We start from the raw sequence: 21,413 nt of genomic DNA, 5'->3' as shown, positions 1-21,413 counted from the left end.
AGCTATCTCTGTATTAATGCTAATTTTTTCTAGAATCTGTAAGCATTGCAAACTGGGTAAAAGGGAGGTGGGAAGACTGCTACCATAGTTTGGAGATCTTCCTGGTCATCACTGCATCTGAGGACTGGGAATATTGGTTGGTAGAAGTGGTATTGTGCAAGTAGAGTGGTAGAGTTACTGAAGGCATTCATAAGCAACAAGAGGAACTGGTGGATAAAGCAGCTAAGACAGATGTGAAAGATCATGTGTTGTCCCTGGGCTTGTTTGTACAATTTATCTTTACCTTGTACTCCTTGTACTTTACTACAGTTCTCCACTAACAAAATGGTAGAATGCTAAGCTTGGAGGTGATTTGAAGTAGAAGTCACTAGACAGCAGATTGTTTTGGTATTAAAAAGCTAGGAAAAACCTATTACTAATTGTCTTTTTCAGAAAATAAGGTAAAAGATAATCTAATTGACAGGTGATCCATGACATTGACAGAGGAGCCCAAAGAATGAATTGTAGTATTTTCTTAGAGTTCCTCTACTTTTTTTAAAGCTCATAGTGTAGAAGGGGAATGTACAGCTTGTTAAAATACTTATTATGAAAATTAAATTATATAAGGTCCCCTAGAACATATGTTAGAAATCTAAATATATTGAGCTTCTTACTAGTAGGCCTCTACTTTTTACATTTGCTTCATGAGAAATGGCAGTGAAGTAGAAACTCTGCTCTGTAGTTTTCAGTGACACAGAACGTACATTTCCAGTTATTAGAACTTAAATTCTGTTAGAATTTTAACAAGGTATTTGACCTTTCTCAAACAGCTCAAAATAGCTTTCCAGAATTGATTCTCTGCCAAAGAATTTAAACTAGATCCTCTTTGTAAATCTGTTTTAAATGAGATTCTTTGAGAGTAGTAGAAGAATGGTGCTAATTGTACTGATGTTAAGTTGAAATAAGGGTAACTGCTTTCTGAATACATTTGTGTTTAGATGTTTTTGCATGTTACAGTATACTGTGTCTCATTTGTCTTGGTTCTTTTTAAATTGTTCACTTTATTTTGAAGCTTGTGTGATTTTAATGTAATATTTTTCCCCTGCCTTTTTTAATTCGTGTATGGCATCTTCAGTAAAACAATAGGAAACAAAGGCTTCACCTTCTCAAGGCAGTATACTCTAGTTCATCTGAACTTCTGACTGGTAAATATTTCTTTACCTGGTTCACAGAATTATCATTTGATCTTAAAAAGGTAATCTTAGACATTTGTCATAGTCTTTTCCATTGTACGTCTGTCTGAAATGTGCGTGGTAATTACTGGCTCTGTGGTGGCTTCCTGTGTTGGCAGAGCTCCACTGAATTCAGTAAGGAAAGGCCATCAGAGAGCTGGACTCCAAAATCTGTTATCTTTTGATGTTGCCTGACAAAGTAATTGAATTAAGGAACATAAGAATGTCACTTTATGTAACAAATTGAAAGACTTCCTGCTAGAGAGAGGTGTCTTCATTTGATAACTGCAGAATTCTGAAGAACTGGAGAGCTGAGACTCTTTCCCAAAACTGACACACATGATTTTATATATATATATATATATAAAAATTATCAAGAGAAGCTATCATCTTCAGTTCTTCCTATAGTCAGATTCTTTGCATATCTAACAGGGAGTCAGTTCTTCAATCTTTCAGTACAAAAAGCAATCACTTCCTTTTGCATTATATGGAAAGATACAAAACCTGGCAGAAACATCACACTAAATCATTGGTGTAGCAGGGGTAATGTTGTATTGTTGTTTATCTGCATACCATATAGATAGCATAATTATGAGGAGCTTTAATGTTCTTTAAATGGCAATTGATCAAATAAGTTATAGCACTTTTAGCTGCCAATTGTCAGACAAATAAATTGTTTTATTACACTTACTAACCAGTTTGTTATTTGCCTCTAGGAATCAAAATGTGCACCTTTTCCACAACTAATAAATTATGCCTTAGATCCCCCAAACAATCCCTTGATTATGTGAAAATATTACTTTGTAACCAATTAAATTCCATTTATGTTTTTGGAGTAATTTTGTAATTAAAGTTACATGTTTGTAGAAACAAGTTCTTTATTGATAGTAAAAGCTGGGAAAAGTGGAAGCCTCAGAAGTCATCAGTCCAAAGCCTCTAGCAGTATCTCATTGCCAACACTGCATTTTAAACAACAACTGAAAAAAAAATTGCTTACAAGAAAAAAAAAAAGGGATCAGGAAGGCAGGGGGGAACTTGTTCTGCTGTTGAGAGTTACAAAAAAAAAAAAAAAAGCACATACATTTAGTCTCTTTCACTAATTAACATAAACTAAATTTGAAACTATAGTTTATTCCTTGAAAGTACTGAATCAAAATGGCATTCTTAAAAGCTGGTTTCTGGAAGCTGTCTAACATTATTACTTTTATTTTCAGCTTTAGCAACAGTCTGAAGAAATCACAGATGCCAATACAGATGTACAGTGTCAGGGACTCTTACTGACATACATAATCAGTCAAAATAATACTTCCAGACAGAAAACACTATGTTATATTTGGTTTGTTCCAGTCTCTGAGTTTACTTGTACTGGTGCTGCAGTCATTGGTCTTACTGTATCAGAAAACTGGAGCAGAAAACATGCACCCACACTCATACTGTTCTTTCTTCCAGATAGACTGCAAAATAAAATGTATTTCTTACGGTTTTTGAGGTTTTTTTAGTGAAGTATGGTGAGTGGCAAACCAAAAAACACCTCTTTTGCTCCACTGAAGGTGGAGGAGGACTTGGTCAGGCTGATCTGGTATGGTATACTTGAATGGGGATGGCCATGCTGGAGCAGTTCTGCTCACTCTTTTTCCCTTAGAAGCTATTCTCTTTTCATGTTTTCTTATCTCCTCTGTTTTTACCATGTATGGAATATTTTACACATGATCTTGGTCCTTTTCACTATGCTTGAAGACTGATCTTTTGCTAGCTGTAAAGACTGGATCAGAAACACTCAGTTTTTGATTAGTATTTATACACTTTGTTATCTGAAGTCATCCTGTGCTTGTGCTCTCAGAGGTTCTGCTTTCATTGTATGCTTGATACCTTGGGAGGTCTTATGCTCTCCTGTCAGATACAGATTTCGAAGCCTGATCACACATTACCAGCTTGGTATGATTTTTATTCTACCAGTGGAATGAGTTCGGTAGTTTAGGAGACTGACTTAGGTAAAAAATATTAATGAATTTTAGGGGTGTTACGTAGCCATTTTAGAACAAAATAACATTTAAAGAGCTACATTATTGTGGAGAATCTGTTCAGTGTAGCCCTGAAGGCTCTCTGAATGTGTGAGGAAACCAAGTGTGGTTTTGCTGCTCTATGGAGAGCAGTGACAAAAACGCACGATTCCCCTTTCAACACTATAGTAATGGGCAACTATCAGAAACATACTGATGTTTCCATAGCTTATGGCATTACTGGCTCTATAGAAAGTTACAGCCTTCTCAGCCAAGTTGTTGTTTTCTGCTTGAATGGAGAGCTAATGTATTGTTAGCAAATATTGAAAGTCTTTGTCCTAACGAGATGTAGTGTTTGGTGGCAGGAAAGTACTAGAAAGGGGAGAAACAACTTTTTTTCCTAGTCTCGGTTTAAGTGATTTAGACAATGCATTGCATTCATTATGAAGGATGTAACTAAACCAACTGAAATAGTGATAGACAGAAATAATATACAGAGATAATGGAAACATACATTTTAATCACCCCTTTTTTCTTTGCAGCATTTCTGTGTTGCACTAACAGCTGCTTAAAACAACTAGTATTTAACCCTTTAAAAAAGGTGACTTAATTCCACATGTTAATTTCTGGAAATCTACACATACAGTAATTTTTACCTTTTTTTAGATGGTATTAGTTTATCCCAGAAATAATTTTTGATCATAACTTCCTGTAATTAAGTAGTTGTTGAGGCCACTTATGTAATATCTATAAAATGTACCTCCTTTAAATTTAGAGAAACTACATATATAACATGGCTGTTGATTTGATGGTAATTAGAATCTCTATGCTTCATCTTCTCAGATGAACTTTGGAACTTCTCAAATACAACTTTGGAAAATGATGCAGCCTTTAGCAAAGATGTCTGTTTAGTCACCCAGATTTCTCCTTCCTGCAGAAGATCAAAGTAGAAAGAGTAGTTCCTTAAAATAAAGGAAATCTCAGCTTGTCCAGCATGTATTGGGAGCTGAATAAAAGCCCTGGATCATTCTAGCCACTTAGGTATGGCAAGATCTGAAAGGAATTCTTGGGCATATCTCTCTGGCTAAGGATTAGGCTTCTACCTCTCTCTGTTTTTCCCTTTTTCACCAATATTTACTGCACTGAAAAGAAATCTGAGTTTTCATCCAGAAATTCTTCCAACTTGGAGTTAGTGATCTTGGTGGTTGTGGCTAGGACAGCTCCAGCCCTGCAGGTTAGGTGAAGCTTCTGAGGCCAACTGGGCCTGTTTCATATGCTGTAATAGTTTGCTGGACTGGTTTTTTGTGTGTCCTCCTGTTTCCAAGTAGGTATGTGGGTTGTGGTACAGATAGAACTAAAACTGCCTTGGGGAGTATTGGAGCATGTAGGAGAGAATTCATGAGGGTTTCAAGTTCATACACACGTGTGTTAGAGTCACTAGTTGAGTCAAGCTTGCCTGGTAAAGTAAAACAATCCATTTTACAAGGCCTTTAGTAACAGAGAAGGTCTTAGATGGAGCTTGTACAAAGAGGTGACTTGAAATTTTTATCTATTGGACTGTAGAAAAAGAAGCTTTGGTGCAAGGTTTCCTGCACATGCAAGGAGAGGGCATAGTGCAGTTTTGAGAGAAGCAGCTGAACTATTTCAGAAGGCAAAGACATTTGATAAGCAGGGTTACTTAACTCTGTGACCACAAACTGTAGTGCCTGTGGTTTTGGTTGTTCAGGACTGTGTCTGTGGGAAAGGGTTAATTAATTAAATGTGGCAGTTTTGCATCTGGTTGATTAAATTGTGCAATAGTGCTCCCACAACACCTCAAGATTTTTTTTCTTCATACTACAATGAAATCCAGTGGATCAGCAGCTGTCACGTCATGGCATTGCTCATTTTGTGTAGTTGTAGACTTTGTGGAGGCAAAATATAACTTCTTACCTGTAACTGGTAACTCCTATGGCAGTAGCTTCAAGATTTCTCCCCCACTGAATACAAATGTTAACTATTCTTTATACAGACTTTCATATGCATACTCCTTTGTGGAACAGTGGACTCTCATTGATAGCATTTTGCAGTGTATATCAGTTATTACGGTACAAAAGATGACTTGTTCACAGTAAGATGTCTCTTATTACGTGTTAATGCAAGATAATATTATGTAGTCAAAGTAAAATGAATAGTTTTGTTAATTTTAGAGGAAAAATAATTGTTCTTGTAATTCACCTTTATAACAGATACTCTGCGTTTTGCTGTCTAGATTTGCAGTATAGCAATAGTTAGAGTGCAGGTAGCTCATCTTACTGTCATCTTAGAATAAATGAATGCCAAAATTTAAATCTGCAAGTAGATTTCAAAGTATTTCTAAAAATATTGAAATGTATCACTTGATTACTGGCCATGTGATTTGCTTTGGAATGTTTAAATTGCTTAGACTGAATTTTACATGTTAAGAGAAACATGCAGAAATCTATGAAAATATGAAATGCATCCCCTGGATCATATACTTAATATGGCTATTTGGTACACTTTATACAAACTTTGAAGGTCTTTAAAATAAGGTATGTCAAGAAGAAAACAAAATCTTAAATAAGAATGTATTCTTAAACATCACTAGTTGTTACACTTTGACAAAAAATAGTTGAATATATTGACTGTAGCAAGACTTTACTTGGCCAATAATAAGATAAAATATATTTTACTGAATATACAGCACTGTTGCATTTATGGAAAACACATATTTCCTCAACCATTCTTGGATTTCTCACAAGGAATGCACTAATAAGGAATGTACTAGAGGAAATACTATATCATTTTAATGACATTAAAAATGTATATATTGGTTTAATCGTGCTGAGTTTTGTAATTTTGTTCTTTATTGTGATGCATATAGTTCAACTGACCTATGGCAGTAATTGCTGATAAAAGAGCAATGTAAATGGCATATTCTTAAAACTTAATTTCATATAAATTTCTTTTTAAAAAGTGAGTTAAAAAATAAGCATTCAAAATGAAGTAGTTGCAGTACTGCTCTGCTTTTTCTTAGTGCATTTGTAAGTTCTAGGGTTTGCTCCCTTTTGACTTTCAATATGTTTTTGAGGTTGTTTTCAGTGCTGTGTTAATACAGTGATGTACTTAGTTGTGCCTTCTTCCTTCACCGCATAATAGATATATTCAGTTTTGAACTCCTGTTGTTTTGAGGGCAATTTTTTTTAATCTTTTTTTTTTTTTTTCCCCAAAATAACATTTAGAATTTAGCATTTTGTCAAATAGATCAAAATGATGTTTACTGATACTTGAAGCAAAAAGCTTTGAATAGGGAAGAATAGAAATTATTTGCAGTAAAAAAGAGCATGTGCACACTTATTTTTTGGACTACAGTTTCTGTTACTGGTAATCGTCTTTAGTTGCTATAGCTAATTGGGGCTCTGACATGTCTTGTTGTACATGTGCTATCCCCAGTTACTCAGATAGTATGTTATGATAAAGGCGACCTCATTAGAAGAAATGTTTTCTTTTTCTTAAACAGTGCCATAAATATACATTACATTTGTTTAAGGCATCCCGGGGCTTTGAAGTCAGTTCAATCTACAACACAGTGTCAGCTCATTAACATTGGATCAAAGTGTACATGAAATTTCTGATTAAACATCCCCTCTTTTGCAGCTAGGAATAAACACAATTATAACTCCTTCCTTCCTAGTGTTGGTTTAAGATTAGCATGTGCCCAATTTTAGTGAGTTTGACTCTTGCTCGTAGCCAGCTGGGTAAACAGGCTTTAAGGAAATTAGGTGAAGTTTAGCATACAGCCCTTTTTTCATAGTGTTCAAAACTACTTACATCTGTTCTAATTAACCTTCTTTTTGTCTGGCTGATGATTAGGTTTAATATCTGTGTTATACCAGTTTTGTTTAACTTTCCAAACAGTGCTGTCCTTGGGCATTTAAAAGCTGCCAGTACAAATATGTCAAGAGAGCTGGAATTACACTGGCTGCTGATACTGCCTGTGTAGAAGAAATGTATTTCACTAATGAGTTGATCATTATTAATCAAAGAAAGTGTGCCCATAATTAGTTTAAATTTTTTTCCCCAACAAAATTAAGGCAATTTGAGAATTATTCTTTTGGTTAAAAAAAAGGAAAATACCTGCCAGAAAAAAGGTATCCTTGTTTCTTTAGCCTTAATCCCTAATAAGTGCACAGCCCAAGTTGTGGATTGTACTTGTCTATGCTACGTGGTAGAGTCTGGGTGTGAGTGTGGGTGAAAGTATGATATGTCCTGCACTCAAATTTGTATTTCTGCATGATAATGAGAGTACCTCTATGTTTACTGTGGTCTGCTATTCTTTACTGAGTCATTCTGGTTGTCCTGTAGTCATGACTGCATGCCACATCTGGATCTTCAAGAGCAGTTTGCAGTTGAGGTATTGGTTTGCAGGGGTCTTCTCCTGGACAGGGTGTTTACTGGAGTTACAGGGGGAAGTCTCTGACAGGTTTCATTTGAACCCATACAGCCAGACTGCTGGTTTGCTGTACAGCAGGTGGATGGATTCTGGGTGCAGATTGAGGTTATGAACTCTGTGGACTGTGTGCCAGGCTTGCATCATTTCAGTTTTGGAAGGTTGGCTAGTTGGGGCTTGAACAGGTGTTCATACCTGAGTTTAGAGAACTTTGCACATATAGCCAAATTGCCAATACCATCTGTACTTCTGTATAGGAGTAGTAGCTTATAGTTTGTGTCATTATTTTATCTATGACCCTGTATTTTCAATCTAAACAACTGTTTTGCCAGATTTCTCTAGGTTGGAGGAGGTAATACTCCAAGTCTTCCATGTCTGCATCAGAATCTGAAAAATTCTCGTGTATTACCCCTTTTGGGTATAGAGATGATAAGATGTAGCCCTAGACAACAGCTGGATACAAAATGTAGAAAAAGGAAAAAAAAAAAAGAAACATAAGAAAAAGAGAGATATTTCAATGTGACACCTTGAATGGGCATTGGAAGAGTTATCTAATTGCTTGATTTAAAAAAATAATCATATGGCTTTGTTAGGTATTTTTTCCCTTCAGCTTTTTAGTATAAAATGTCTGAAAAGAACAATCTTAAATGTGTGAAATATTTTCATCTTATAATAGAGTTTTTGAATTTTGCTTTAAAGATTATATTTGATAAGTTTGAATTACAAACGTTTTCATTTGAGACTATTCTTTTCATTTTAATAGTATTACTGAGTACTACTGAAACATGTTGGTTTATATGATACAATTAGTTTGTGTTCACATGTCTGAATAGGAATTTGTTCCTACGTCTTTCATGCTTCAAAGATAGTGTGTTTATTTCTGTGTTTTTTCATACTGTAGATGACTGTGAATGCCCTTCATGACAGGCAGTTTGATGTGTATAAAGAATACTTTCCCTGTAGTAACATGTGGAAGCAGTTTGATGGAATAAAATGAGAAGAAATTAATCATAGTTATTCTGAGCTTCTTTTGCTGGTTTGTAGCCAGGCCTAATTTAGACTGAAAGCCTTAGGAGGAGGTAGTGTTTGGTAACATATAAATAATCATTCACCTAATAAAAACCATTCCAGGACATATTTGTAAACTGTTAGATACCTCCCTTGTCTAAATCAACACCCTTAGTTGTGTTATGTAGTTAAACAGCATCCTAGTGCAATCATTGTCCTCATGGAAAAGCAAGATAAAATTTAAATTTACCTAATTGAACTCTATACATTTAACTGTATGGAGTTCCAACATGGATATATTTTTGTAGCTAGCCCCACCGTCTCCAGGATAGAGTTTCAAAGAAGTCAGCTGATTGAAATGATGAAAATATATTTCTATACGATAGAAATATAAAATATGTATTTACTTAATGCTGCTAGACATCTGAGAAAATAGAAGGGATAGGGAAATATCTTCTCTAGGGATAGGAAGGGATAGGAAAGCACAGGGAAAATGAATTTTGGGGGAGATGAAGGCTGTGAAGAAGAGAAGTATTGTTGGCCTACTTAAAGGAGATATAAGCTGTTCTAGAGGGATGAAAGAGTCTCATTTAGGAATAGACTGTAAATTTGGAGCAATGATTCCCACTCATTGGAATTCAGGGTTGCCAATTGGCTGTGCAAGTGAACTTTGTGGGTCTGCATTAGTAGTTGGGGCCTACTGGGGACAAGGGCCATGCCAAGGACATAGCATACTTTTTTTTTTTTTTTTTTTTTTTTTTTATAGTATGCCAGCCTGGGGGATCTGTGGTTGTCTGAGCTTGTTACCAGATTGTTGTAAAACAAAAGGAATTGTAGTTGTGGTACTTTTTGTAATGATTTTGTGCCACTGCATTTTGGTTTTCCCCTTCATAGTCTATATCGTTCAACTTGTTGAGCTTTGCAGCTATTTAACATTGTTCCTTTTTTACTGGCTACCAAAAATTACCAGATCAGTGATGTGGTGTGTGTTGGTTTTCATGCTTATTTGGAGCTTCTGGCTCTTTGATAACTTGTTCTTGGTAGGCTGCATTCTTGGAGAATTTTTCTCAGCTGAGTAACAGACTGTGTGTTGGGGTTATTTGTAAGCCTGAATTATTTCTTGCTTATTATATGAGCTCCATCTCCCCCTCAGTAATAATCCTTTTCAAAATTTTAATGGTTCTGCTTACTTTTTTTTTTTTTTTAAATAAAATTGTCATTTTAATGAATATTCTGTATAAATAAGCTATACTGCATTGTGTTAGCCAGGTTGCTATGTTGTGTGTAGGCTTCTGTGGCCTAAATCTTCATACTTCTTTGCAACAAAAGGTGTTGTGAGTACTGCTTGGATTTTACTCTCCTTTAACAGATGACACTGTCTAATCTTAAAGCAGCCCTACAGCCCTTGTTATGTATTCATTGCATACACATATCTAAACAATATCTTACCAGAACAAAGTATGATTAAGTGAGAATGGTTTGGTGTTATTGTTCAATGGAAAGGTGGATAGATATACCTTGAATAATAATAATTTATTACACTCAGCTGCATGATGCACTTCATTATCTGGTTTTTATTTCAGGCACCATCAAATCTTTAAATCTTGAATGTATGTTGTGCTCTATCTGGGCAGCCATGCAAAAAACTGAATACACGACTGAGAACCTGTTTGCAAATGCTTTTGATTTTTGCTGTTTAAAATGCATTATAAAGACACCTGTTGTTTCTAAAAGTGCCTGGAGGCTTTTTTGAGCTTTCTGCTTCAGTTTTCAGCAGATGGATGGATGTTCTTGCTTCTGAGAGATACCACTCTGTCCCTTCTACTGAAGCTGTTGAAATTCTGTGTTGTCACTATGTTTTAGGGCCATTTAAGGAAATTATATAACTTTTGTGGTTTTTTTGTTCCAATATTTTGTCTGCAAAGAAGAATTGACCAGTTAGCAGTATTGGTTTCAATGTCTGTTATGCAATGAAAGGATATTTTAAGAGCTTGCCCACAGATTTTTGATATGTCAACTAGTTTACTAAATAAAATAAGCAAAAATGGGGGAAAGAAGTGTATGCTTTTCCTGGACCTGCCAGGTTCACCAAAAGTAGTGCTTGACTGTCTTTGAAGTGGAGTGTCTTGAAGGCTGTAAAGTGGAGATTTAAATAAATTCAGATTAATTATCCACTTCACATTCAGGAAGGGTGTATGATGCATTTAGTGGATGATTTGGAAGCAAATAGACTTGAAATCTGGGTCAAAATTTTTAGAAATTGGAAGATGAGAACTCTTTTTCTACTCTGTGGGTAGGGAAGTGTTAGTAAACTGAGTGAGAGGGTTGATCTGCCTGAGGGTAGGAAGGCTCTAAAGAGGGAGTTGGACAGACTGGATTGATGAGCTGAGGTCAGTTGTATGAGGTTTAACAAGGCCAAGTGCCAGGTCCTGCACTTGGTTCACAACCCCATGAAACAGGCTTGGGGAAGAATGGCTGGAATGCTGCATGGAAGAAAAGGACCTGGCAGTGCTGGTTAACAGCTGACTGAACATGAACCAGTAGTGTGCCCAGGTGGCCAAGAAGGCTCATAGCATCCTGGCTTGTATCAGAAATTGTGTGTCCAGCAGGACTAGGGAAGTGATCCATCCCCCTGTACTTGGAAATAGTGAGGCCACACCTCTAGTACTGGGTTCAGTTTTGGGACCCCCAGTACAAGAAGGACATTGAAATGCTGGAGTGTGTTCAGAGAAGGCCAGTGAGGCTGGTGAAGGGTGTAGAGATAATATCATATGAGGAGCAGCTGAGGGAATTGGGTTTGTTTAGTCTGAGGAAGAGAAGGCTGAGGGGAAATCTTAGCAGTCTCTACAACTACCTAAAATGAGGATGTGGTGAGGTGGCTGCTGCTCTCTTCTTCCAAGAAAGTGATAGAATGAGAGAAAATAACCTCAAGTTGCACCTGGAGAAGTTTAGATCAGATATTAGAAGAAATTTTCTTACTGAAAGAGTTATCAAGCATTGGAAGAGGATGCCCAGGAAAGTGATGGAGTCATTATCCTTGTAAGTTTTCAAAAGATGTGTAGATGAGGCATTTGATGTACTGGGTATGCTGGTGTTGGGTTGATGGTTGCACTTGACCTTAGAGGTCTTTTCCAACCTTAATGAATCTATTATTCTATAAGATCCATGTTTATTTGATCTTAAGCTGCATGCTTTAGACTCAGAAGGTTTGTTTTTGTGGGAGGCAAATTCAAATTTTAAAAAAGATCTGTTAAAGCATAGCAACATTAACAAGTACTCACACTTTCAAGTGAGGACAGATTTTTTTTTAATTCAATTTTTTTTTTTTAAATTCATGTCTGAACCTTGTGCCTGAAAGCTGGGCCAAATACCTGAACATTCCTGGCATAAACAGCAAGTCAAAGCTACTCAAATTAGATCAAATAAAGTTAAAATACCTTAGAGTCAGTATATACTCCCTTTACTAATGTGGAAGTAAGTTCTTTGTTACAGATTTAGAACCAAAAAAAAAAAAAACAACATGGGAAATTGCTTTCAAAGAAAATATTTAGTTTTATAACATAATAGGCATACACTAGCTGGATGGTTGAGTGGTTCTTTTTCATTCCACAATCACCAGGGGCAAAAGCCTCTTTAGATACAGTAGCACCTTACTGTATTGTAGGCCCTACTGTGCCCTAGTTTGTAAGTTTCTGAACTCAAAATGTAGTCTGTAGCCCTGTCTTAAATATGTAAATAGCCTGCACAGATGATTGCAAGACTGTTAGGAGTGGTATTTGAAAAGGGCTTTGTGCTGATTAGGGAGGATACTTGTGTTAACCAGAAGAAAGTGCTGCAGAATGAGACATACATCTTAAATAGCACCCCGGTTTGGCTTGTGTTTAAGAACAAAATTCAGCCCCCTCAATTCCTCTGTTTCTGCATGCCAAATGTTATGTTTACACCATGAATGAAGATACCCATGAGCCAATTCTGGAAGCAGAAGCATGTGTAGCGAGGTCTAAGCCAGCTTGGGTTTGGCAGCTGTGTTGGTGTATGCCAGCTAGAGAATGTCACCAGAAGTGTTGCAGATGCAAGGTTTCCTGTGTTAGGAACTCAGCAGTCTTGTCCCATACAAACACAATGCAGGGCATACCCAGGCCAGTATTTTCCTCTGCTTAATCCCAGTTCCACCCAGTCTGAAAGTGGCCTTAGGGACAAACACAGGTCTTTGTGTCACTGAGGGGGAAAGCACAGCGCTGTGTTGGGTCACATTGATTGAAGGAGCCTGGACATGTGTGCTGAGACAGAGAAAGGTCCTGCAGAAAGGTGAGCCAGTACTCAGAACCACCACCCATGAATTTCTGTACCTTGTGTCAGGATTTTGAGATTTCAGCTCTGCTGGATCTTAGCAAGTAGGCTCTAGCTCATGACTTCATGGCTTTTGGACCTTAGCTTCTCATTATATGCAGATTTTCTGTGTAGTAGAAACTTCTGGCTTTAGTGAGTACTAGAGCCCTGCATTCTGCCTTTTAAGCATAGAGCAGTCAGGTATTCAACTGACCTTTTTTTGGAGTAAAAGCTGATTTGAAAGAAAAAATTAAATGACTGCTAGTTCATTCATAGTTAGAATTTCCCTCTGATCAGAAGTCAGCCATAAATGTTATTCTTTGTATTAAACTTTTGTTTTCAGTGAGTGTCAGGTAGAGTTTGAGTGGACTTGCTGCAGAAGGCATTTTGCTGTGCCCAACTTGTGATTTCTCATTGAAACACAGGCAAGGCAAGTGAGAAACTCTCAGCCTGCCACACTGGGACTCAGTGCTGGGGTAATATAAAGCAAAAATGTAATTGTTTGGAAAGTATCATATGTTGAATTTTAGGTGCTATGAAACTTTAATTACTTGAGTAATTCATTGAGGATTTAAAAAATGACATGTTTAGATTTATTAGAAATGAGATCTTGAAACTTCTGGAGGAGCTATGCCTCAGCAGTGCAGGAGATGTGGTTCCGTATTGTCACAAAGATACAGATTCAGACATTGATTAATTTTTATTGTGCAATAAAACAGATGTCAAAAAACAATGTCTTTCAGAGCTCTTAAGAATATAATTTGGAGTTTTCCTATTTTTTTGGAGATTGCAGTTTGGTTTTTTGTTCCCCAGAGTGCGTGTTTCACTTGTGAGATTTGGTTATGCAAGTCACATTGTCTTTTCTTGGCCTGTTTTGTCCTTAAAATGTGACATGACATGATTGTTAAAAACTGTAATAAAATATTGGATCAGCCTAAGAAATTGTCTTTTGCTAACTGTTTTTCTAGAATGGTAACTGTTTCAGAAAAAAAAAAATAGGCTTAACTAATTACAGAAAAGCTGTGGCTAGCATGCTGCTCTGTCTCCTTTCCCGTGACCTAATTTTTTTTTTTTTTTTTTTTTGTATGTGTGTGTGAGACCAATTAAACTTTGACAGCAGAGCAAAATAACATACTCCAAATGCCCAGCAGCTGTAATATAGAGATAATAATCCATGTCCAGGGACCATAGGAAATAGAGGACACAAGTTGCAGATAATTGTAATGGCCAGCTTTTCCTCAAAGTACATCTGTCAGAGTTGCTCCTCATTTAATACATTGACTTATTACTAAAATTACAGTGGTGTTTAGTTTTGTCAGTATGTCTTCTCTATGACAGAAGTAAAACTGATCCTGCCCAGGACAGAGAGGTGGACTGGATGACCCATAGAGATCCTTTAGAGACAATATAGAGACAATTTTTCTGTGATTTCATAGCTCTCACTGAGCTTTCTGTACTTTGTTTTGCCTTTGTATGAAGCATTTTGCTCCATCTATTATTTTACATGGGAAAATATACCTATATATTGGAGAAAAAATATGCTTTTCAGGTTTTTGAGAAAGTGGTTCGGATTCATATGAATCATTTTAATCTCTTCTTTCCCCCCTCCTGCCCCAGTGGCTCATGCATATCTGAACTCTATGGGCATGAGAAATTGGTTCACAACTCTCTCCTAATGCTCTAAAGGAATGAACCAAGATGCTGTGATTTAGAGCTCATAAAGTGCTCAGTGTTCTGACTCCATTCCTCTTTGTTTTATTGTTCAGTAGTGTGAGAGAAAAAAAATACTGGGTTCACTTTTGGTGTCTCATTCAGTATTGTGTCTCATGCTTATCTGAGGTTAGAAATATTGTAATGGACAGGATTCATCTGTATGGGAGCAGGATTTGCCTACAAGATTCATGAAATCAATGGTAGCAGTGCTCTTATTTTATGTGATAAGACCTATATTGTTTTAAAGTCAATAATAAGCAATGTATTGTAAGGAGGCTTGTCTCAGTGGTTGGCTTTGTAACGAAACGTGCTTTTTGTCCCTGAGACTTGATTAACAGTGTTCTGCTATGGCGTCCTTTCCTTCATTACTGGGTGTACAATTCTTGTCCCAGTTGCTTTTAGCTTCTTATAAAGTTGATCTGAGCATTTAATCAGTGACTGATGAAGATTTCTGGTATCAAAATGGTGAAAACCAGCTTGGAGTGATCTGTTTCAGAGATAAATAAGAAAGATAAAATATACATTGATGAAAAGATAAAAGATACATGTTTACTTGATTTTAAATCTAAGCAAACCTAAAGCTGAAATATAATAATTTAATTATCTGTTCTGGGCTGCAGCACTGCTGGATAATGAATGCTTTCTGATGTATGTATTTTGTTTGCAGTGATTTCACTGCTAAGTGAAGTTGCTCAGTATTGCAGTGGGTGAATTCAACAGAGAGGAACAAGCTCAGTATTTTGAAATTTTTCTTGCTGCTTATTTCTAAGCAGTTTAGCCAGACTGAAGTCTGTGAAAGCAATAGGTGGTGTGGATTTTCAGGGCCTCTTGTGTGTGTGTCTCCTGCTTTTTGATATCTGAATAGGCCTAGAACTGTCCTCACAGAAACCACCTAATATATATGAAGAAGAAACTCTGAAAAACGAACAGCTTGGATCTGTGCATGCATTCACAGATGTTAAAGGACTCTAATACATATAATTTTCTGTAAATTTTCTCTTGATGTTTGCTTACACAGTCTTCCAGGACTATATTCATGTTTAAAACTCTCATGGACTAAATAGTATGACTTATGCATTCTGAGATATATAAAAAAAATAAGGAGATAATGTATTTTAAAGCTCTTCCTTTTTTTTGACTGCAGCTGTCTAATCTGTATTAATCAAATTGAGGCTTGTCTTCATGTTTTGTTCCACAGGCAGCAGGAGCAATCCGTCCTCTAGTTTCCACTGTTATTGCCTCTGCTGCAGATGGATGTTTAGACCACTCATTGGAACGTGCCAGGTACAGAGCGAGTGAAATGCCTCAGGCTTTCTTATTTGATATAATCTACAAAGCATACCAACAGGTAAGACTTTGAGAATTTGTAAAGACTTTTTTCCATTTAATTTAGATTAAAAAAAAAAACAACACCGAAACTATTTAGCTTTCCAAAACAGAGATTCAGCATCCATTTCAGATCCCATCAAACTGCATGTGTATTACTTCACTTTAGCCTTTTGATGAAAACATTTTATCATTCTAATTTATGCAATTTTTTAGATTATCAAACTGCCAAATACAAGAGAGGGAGAGGGATCCAAACTCTTAGGACAGATTTGCTTCAGTTTTTACTGTGCACTAAATTCATTACCTAAATGAGTGAGTTAATGTTTTTCAAGTTATGTGTGTAGCGTTGACTTAGAGTATCAAAGAATTTTGAGTGCACAGTGTAATAATTACATTCATAGCAGGGGATAAAGGTTGTTCTAAAATATTGGGATATTACCCCAATGAATATTGGGGTATTTATACATCTAGGTAAATAACTGTGGAACTTGTTTTGTATTTTTGTATTGTATGTACTGTGATTAGTAGCTGAAAACAGTATTTACATAACCTCTGTTGTAATTTCCCATTTTCCCCACTAATACAGTGCTTTAATATTATCCTTATTTAAGAAAATGAAAATTGCCTGCAGTGTATTAAACCCTAACTCTTTTGCCTTTACCCTTCTGGAAGACTGCTTTTGATTGCCCCACCCTGCATTCACAGTATTCTGGAAACACTCCAGGTTTTCATCTCGGCATTCTATTTCCTTTTCATTCATCACCTTGTGGAGATTGCCTGTCCTCCAGGTATCTTTCAGACTGAGTAGAAGCAGATCATTTCTTCATTTGTTGCTTGGAAGGAATTATTTTTCACTTCACTAATTCTGACAGTCATGCTTCCCATCAGTCTTTCATTTCTAGAGTAAACAAGTCCAAATTACTGATGTTAGTAAAGCTTCAGAGAGTACATAGCTTAGAAGTCACCAACAACAGAACAAATGAGTGGGCAGGCAATGAAGAAGAAACAGTTGCTTAATTGTTCAGTACTTGCTTTACGTAGAAATGTTGGCATAGTTTTCATGATGTACCCTTTATGCTTGATAGTTGCAGCTGTTCCTAGATGCTAAAATTGAGGGACTGTCCAAGATGAAGAGCTACTCAATTTATAGGTTGAACTAGCTCCAACATTTTTACTTCTGATGGGAAGAAGGGGAATGTTCTTGGTATATTAACACAACATATTGTTGATACTTCTAAGCTGGACTCTAGCATGAATGTAGTGATAAAGGCAGCATACGTGTGCATAGAAGACATCCTGAGCCAAGAGCTACTGTTGCTTATATGCTTGATTTTCTTGTGGATTTGCATCTCTCTTTGCAAATTGTTTTTCTTTTTTTCTCAAAAAACAAAACAAAACAAAAAAAAACCCAAACCAAACCTCTATTTCCCTACTGTGTTTGCTCTTACTTTACAGATACAGTAGATCTGGCAAGTATATAAGAAGCTTTTGCTCTAAATGCCTTGCTCAAGGCCACTATATTTGTAGTCCCTAAGCTCCTCTGAGTAGTGTTCTTTTCTCACATATGCATTCCATCAATCTTCTTTTTTGTATCGCTGCTCTTTCAAGAACAAGCCACCAAAGTTGTTAGCAACCCACCAAGGCTATGGTTCCTTGTCCCCAATTCCCTTTCCATTCGCTAAATTCTGGTCATTTAAATGCTCTATGCTTTTGAGCTCTGGGAAGGGTAACACTTTGCTAAACCTCTCAACTCATATTGTTTGCTAATTATTTATGTTTCAATGGTGCCTAGCTGTCCAAGTCAAGGATTAAGACCCTATTGTTCTGGGAACTGTACAAACAAATAAAAAAGGATAGATAATAGTTGTCCCGAAAAACTTAGTCAAGCTACTGTAGGTCAGATTTTTGTAGGAATGGATGCCTCTTATGATGCTCCTTAAATGTGAACATATCTGTCATTACTTCCCATAGCAACCTGCTGAAGTAGGTAGGTGTCATTGTACAGATGAAGAGAGTAAGATAAATAATTTTTTACTTAGGTTGCAAGTTGCTCACAAAGCTGGGAATGGAATTAATTTTGTCTGAGTCAGCATGGGATCATGATCCCACTCCTGCGTATTTTATACAGTTATGACCTTTATGTATTAACACTGGGGGGAAAAAACCAGCAGTCAAACATGCAGTCCTTAGAAGGAAGCTGTCCATGTGAATTATTGCATCAAAGAACATCAGATTTTTTGTTACACTGTGGCTAATGTGGAACAGTGCTTTCAAACTCTGCCTTTATTTAGATGCATCCTCTGGTGTGAGTACGTAGATATATGCAGTTTACTTTTAAATGTGTTGTTTTTCATGAATGTAAGATCTCTGAGTATCTTGACCAGGAGGTTACAACATTCAGTTAAAGGTCAATTCTGCTATCCTTATAGGTTTGCCATTTATAGTCTTTTTGGCTCTTCTTGTCTGGTACCAATCTGAGCAGAGCAGGCCACTGCTCCTTCTGCTTTTATTGCTGTTCTGAATGTGTCTAAAAAGGAATAAGCTCTTAACACTATTAAAATATGTAACAATACTTTTGTCTGATCTGTATCAAAGTAGAAGCTGTTCCCTTAGAAAACTTTTTTCAGTTTCATGGTGATTAAAATATGATGGTAATAAGTTGGGGAAAAATACATGCCTTATATAAAAATCATACATACTTATATGTATAAATTTATGTGAAGTAGATACAACAAATACCGGTGATTTTTTTGCAATATTATCTTAAAATGCATGTATACAGCAGTGAATTCCCTTTATGTTTGGTGCCAGAAATCCAGCATAGATTTTGAGGACATTCAGCTAGGTCGTTTGCAGGTATTTCATTTTTAAACATCTCATTTTTGTCTGCTGGATCTCAATTTAGTTTTCATTCTTACTTCTTCTCTCTTGCCTACGTCACACAATTCCAAACAGGTCTTCTTTGTTCAGATATATGTTGCTTTGTGATTTAACTGTGATGATGTGAAGGTTTCTGATGTCAGAACTACTAACTTCTCAGCTTTGTAGTAGAACTGTTCAAACATGTTAAAATTTGTTGCTCAAAAATTGCATGAATTCCATTGTCCTTGTAATGACTTTGAGAGCTCACTAAACCAAACATTCTTTGCTTGCATGTCTCATATTTAAGCCCCCTTTAATAGGGCTTTTCAAAGATTCAAAACCAATACTTTTTAAAAATGTGATTCTTCTGGCTTCGGTTTTACCTTCTTACAAACACTTTGTCAAGGAAAGAAAAATGTTGGACTGGAAGTGAAATCAAATTAGGGTCTGTTGGTCAGTTACCCAGAAATAGGGTTTAAATATTCCATCCATTGTCTCTGAAGTATGCTATGAAATAATTTCTGTTGTGTTTCTAATTTTTGCTTGTGTTATGTGAGAGGATTGAATTCTATCAGAAGTATGCATTGTATTGTTTTCAAAAGAGTTCCTTGTTACCACTGGTCACATCTCCTTTTTCTCATATTAACTTAAAATTTGTTCTTTGGAACAGTTCTTTTTTCACAATTCCATAATGTTTTGTGATCCTGATGAGAATTTTCATGTTTCTACTCTGCTATTGTATTGTAACCAAGGACTTATATCTGCAAAGTAGAGATTTTTAGTCTTGATTCCCAGAGAAGTAAATAAATCTGAAATGGAAAGAGCAGTGCAAAAAATGTTGGTGAGGTAGTGGATAGTGCTAAGTCTTCTCATGAGTAATTCTGAGTAATTTTTTTAACCATAATAAAGCAATAGTATGGATTTATTAAAATATTTCCTTAAAAAAAACCCTGAAGACTTTTCCAGTTAGCATCAATTTTAACATCAATTATTGGTGGAAGTAGTTTTTCTAATGTATCTGTGTATGCACTTGACAAGAAAAAAAAACAAACCCAAAAAACAAACAAAATGAACAAATAAAAAACCCACAAAATGTCCCATTTTTTTTCCCTTGTATTGGGGTAATGCAAGCAGTATTGTTGTTTCTTGGTGGAAGAAGAATTGGGAGCCTTCTTGTGATGCATTAGATAAGTGAAGGTCTAACAGGGAGGGGAAAACTTTTCAGTGTTCTCCCTCAAATTATAATTGTTCCAGTACAGTAGATCAGACCAGCACTGTTTGGGAAAGAAATACTTCTTCCACTCCAGAGTAGTGATACAGATTTTTATATTTTTATAAAGTTTCAGCTTATATGTTATACATTTTACTTTTAATTCAGGCATCTTTTAACCTCTTGTTCCCAATGTTGGACATCACAGGAACCAAACTAAAGACATCTAAAGCCAATAGTGAAATTAATAACTTTTCAAAGCCCCCAACAGCCAATGGAGCTGAAGTGATGTCTGTCTTAAAAAGGCCTCACTGCTCTGGCTTAAGTGTCATTAGATACAGCACTTAGTTACAATAAATGAATAGGCATAAAGGATTTTGGCAGGTACCAAAGCATCTGCTCGTGGATGTAATGCTGCTGAATACTTTGTTACAAGCCTCTGCATTTTGCTAGTGATATGAAATATGGGAAAACAGCTTTTTACTTGTATTTCAGTGAAGTGTTCCAGCCACTTTGTACTAGCACTTTGGAATTTAGGCTTTAGGCCTCAGGCTTTAGGATGATCCTGAGGTAAGAAAAGGATAAATTATGCATGAATCCCTGTATATGCTTAGGAGTGTTCCTGTGTTGCTCATCATATATATGCTTTCTCACCTAATATTCTTATGAAGTACAGCTCTGCTTTTATGCCCTTCAAATTTTTTAATTTATAAAAGATGTTGTAGCTTTTATTTCTGTTACCTGCTTGGTACAAGGTGGACAACTGACAAATGCGAACAGCTGCAAGGGGAGCTGTATATATAACGTATGTGGTATCTCACAGGCAGGATGCTTTACCTTAGCCAGGGGTCTTCCTTGAGATGTTGGGTAAAAGGCCATATAAATATGTTAAGGCTATAAAGTTAAGATTGCATCAGTGCGCTTAGTTCTGGTATGTCCTGATTTCTGACTTTTTTGCTTGTTTGTTTTTTCAATGTAATGAACCATTACACAAGCCTTGATAGTAATGGACAAGTTAAATTTTTAAAAATAAAAAATGCAAATCTATAATAATTCAAAACCTTTTTTTGTCAAAAAGTTGACAAATTGCAGAATTCAATTGTAACAGACCTGAAACCCTGAGACAAAACCAGTCAGTTTGGTGGGTTTTTAAAAATTTTCAAATTATTATTAGTTTCATTAAAATTGAATTCTTAATCTTTAGAAACTCATGTTTTCTATCCTTATTAACCCTAAGGGTAATCAGGAAAGTTTAAGTGTTAATTGAAAATCCACCCTTTCCAAAGACAGCAAATAAGGTT

The 21,413-nt window shown here is 36.1% G+C and overlaps 1 protein-coding gene across 1 annotated transcript in view; it reads left to right on the top strand.

Annotated features, from left to right (window-relative positions):
• The window catches only part of CRPPA (CDP-L-ribitol pyrophosphorylase A), a 101,445-nt gene that overhangs the window by 7,775 nt on the left and 72,257 nt on the right, over positions 1-21,413 (top strand). The window contains exon 3 of the mRNA XM_030446289.1: positions 15,910-16,059. Coding sequence (XP_030302149.1) covers positions 15,910-16,059 — 150 coding nt within the window. The remainder of the gene's footprint in view (positions 1-15,909; positions 16,060-21,413) is intronic.

This window comes from Calypte anna, chromosome 2 (genome assembly GCF_003957555.1).
Source record: "Calypte anna isolate BGI_N300 chromosome 2, bCalAnn1_v1.p, whole genome shotgun sequence".
Taxonomy (NCBI): domain Eukaryota; kingdom Metazoa; phylum Chordata; class Aves; order Apodiformes; family Trochilidae; genus Calypte; species Calypte anna.
Note: the sequence above shows the minus strand (reverse complement) of the source record. Positions and strands in the feature narration are given on the sequence as shown.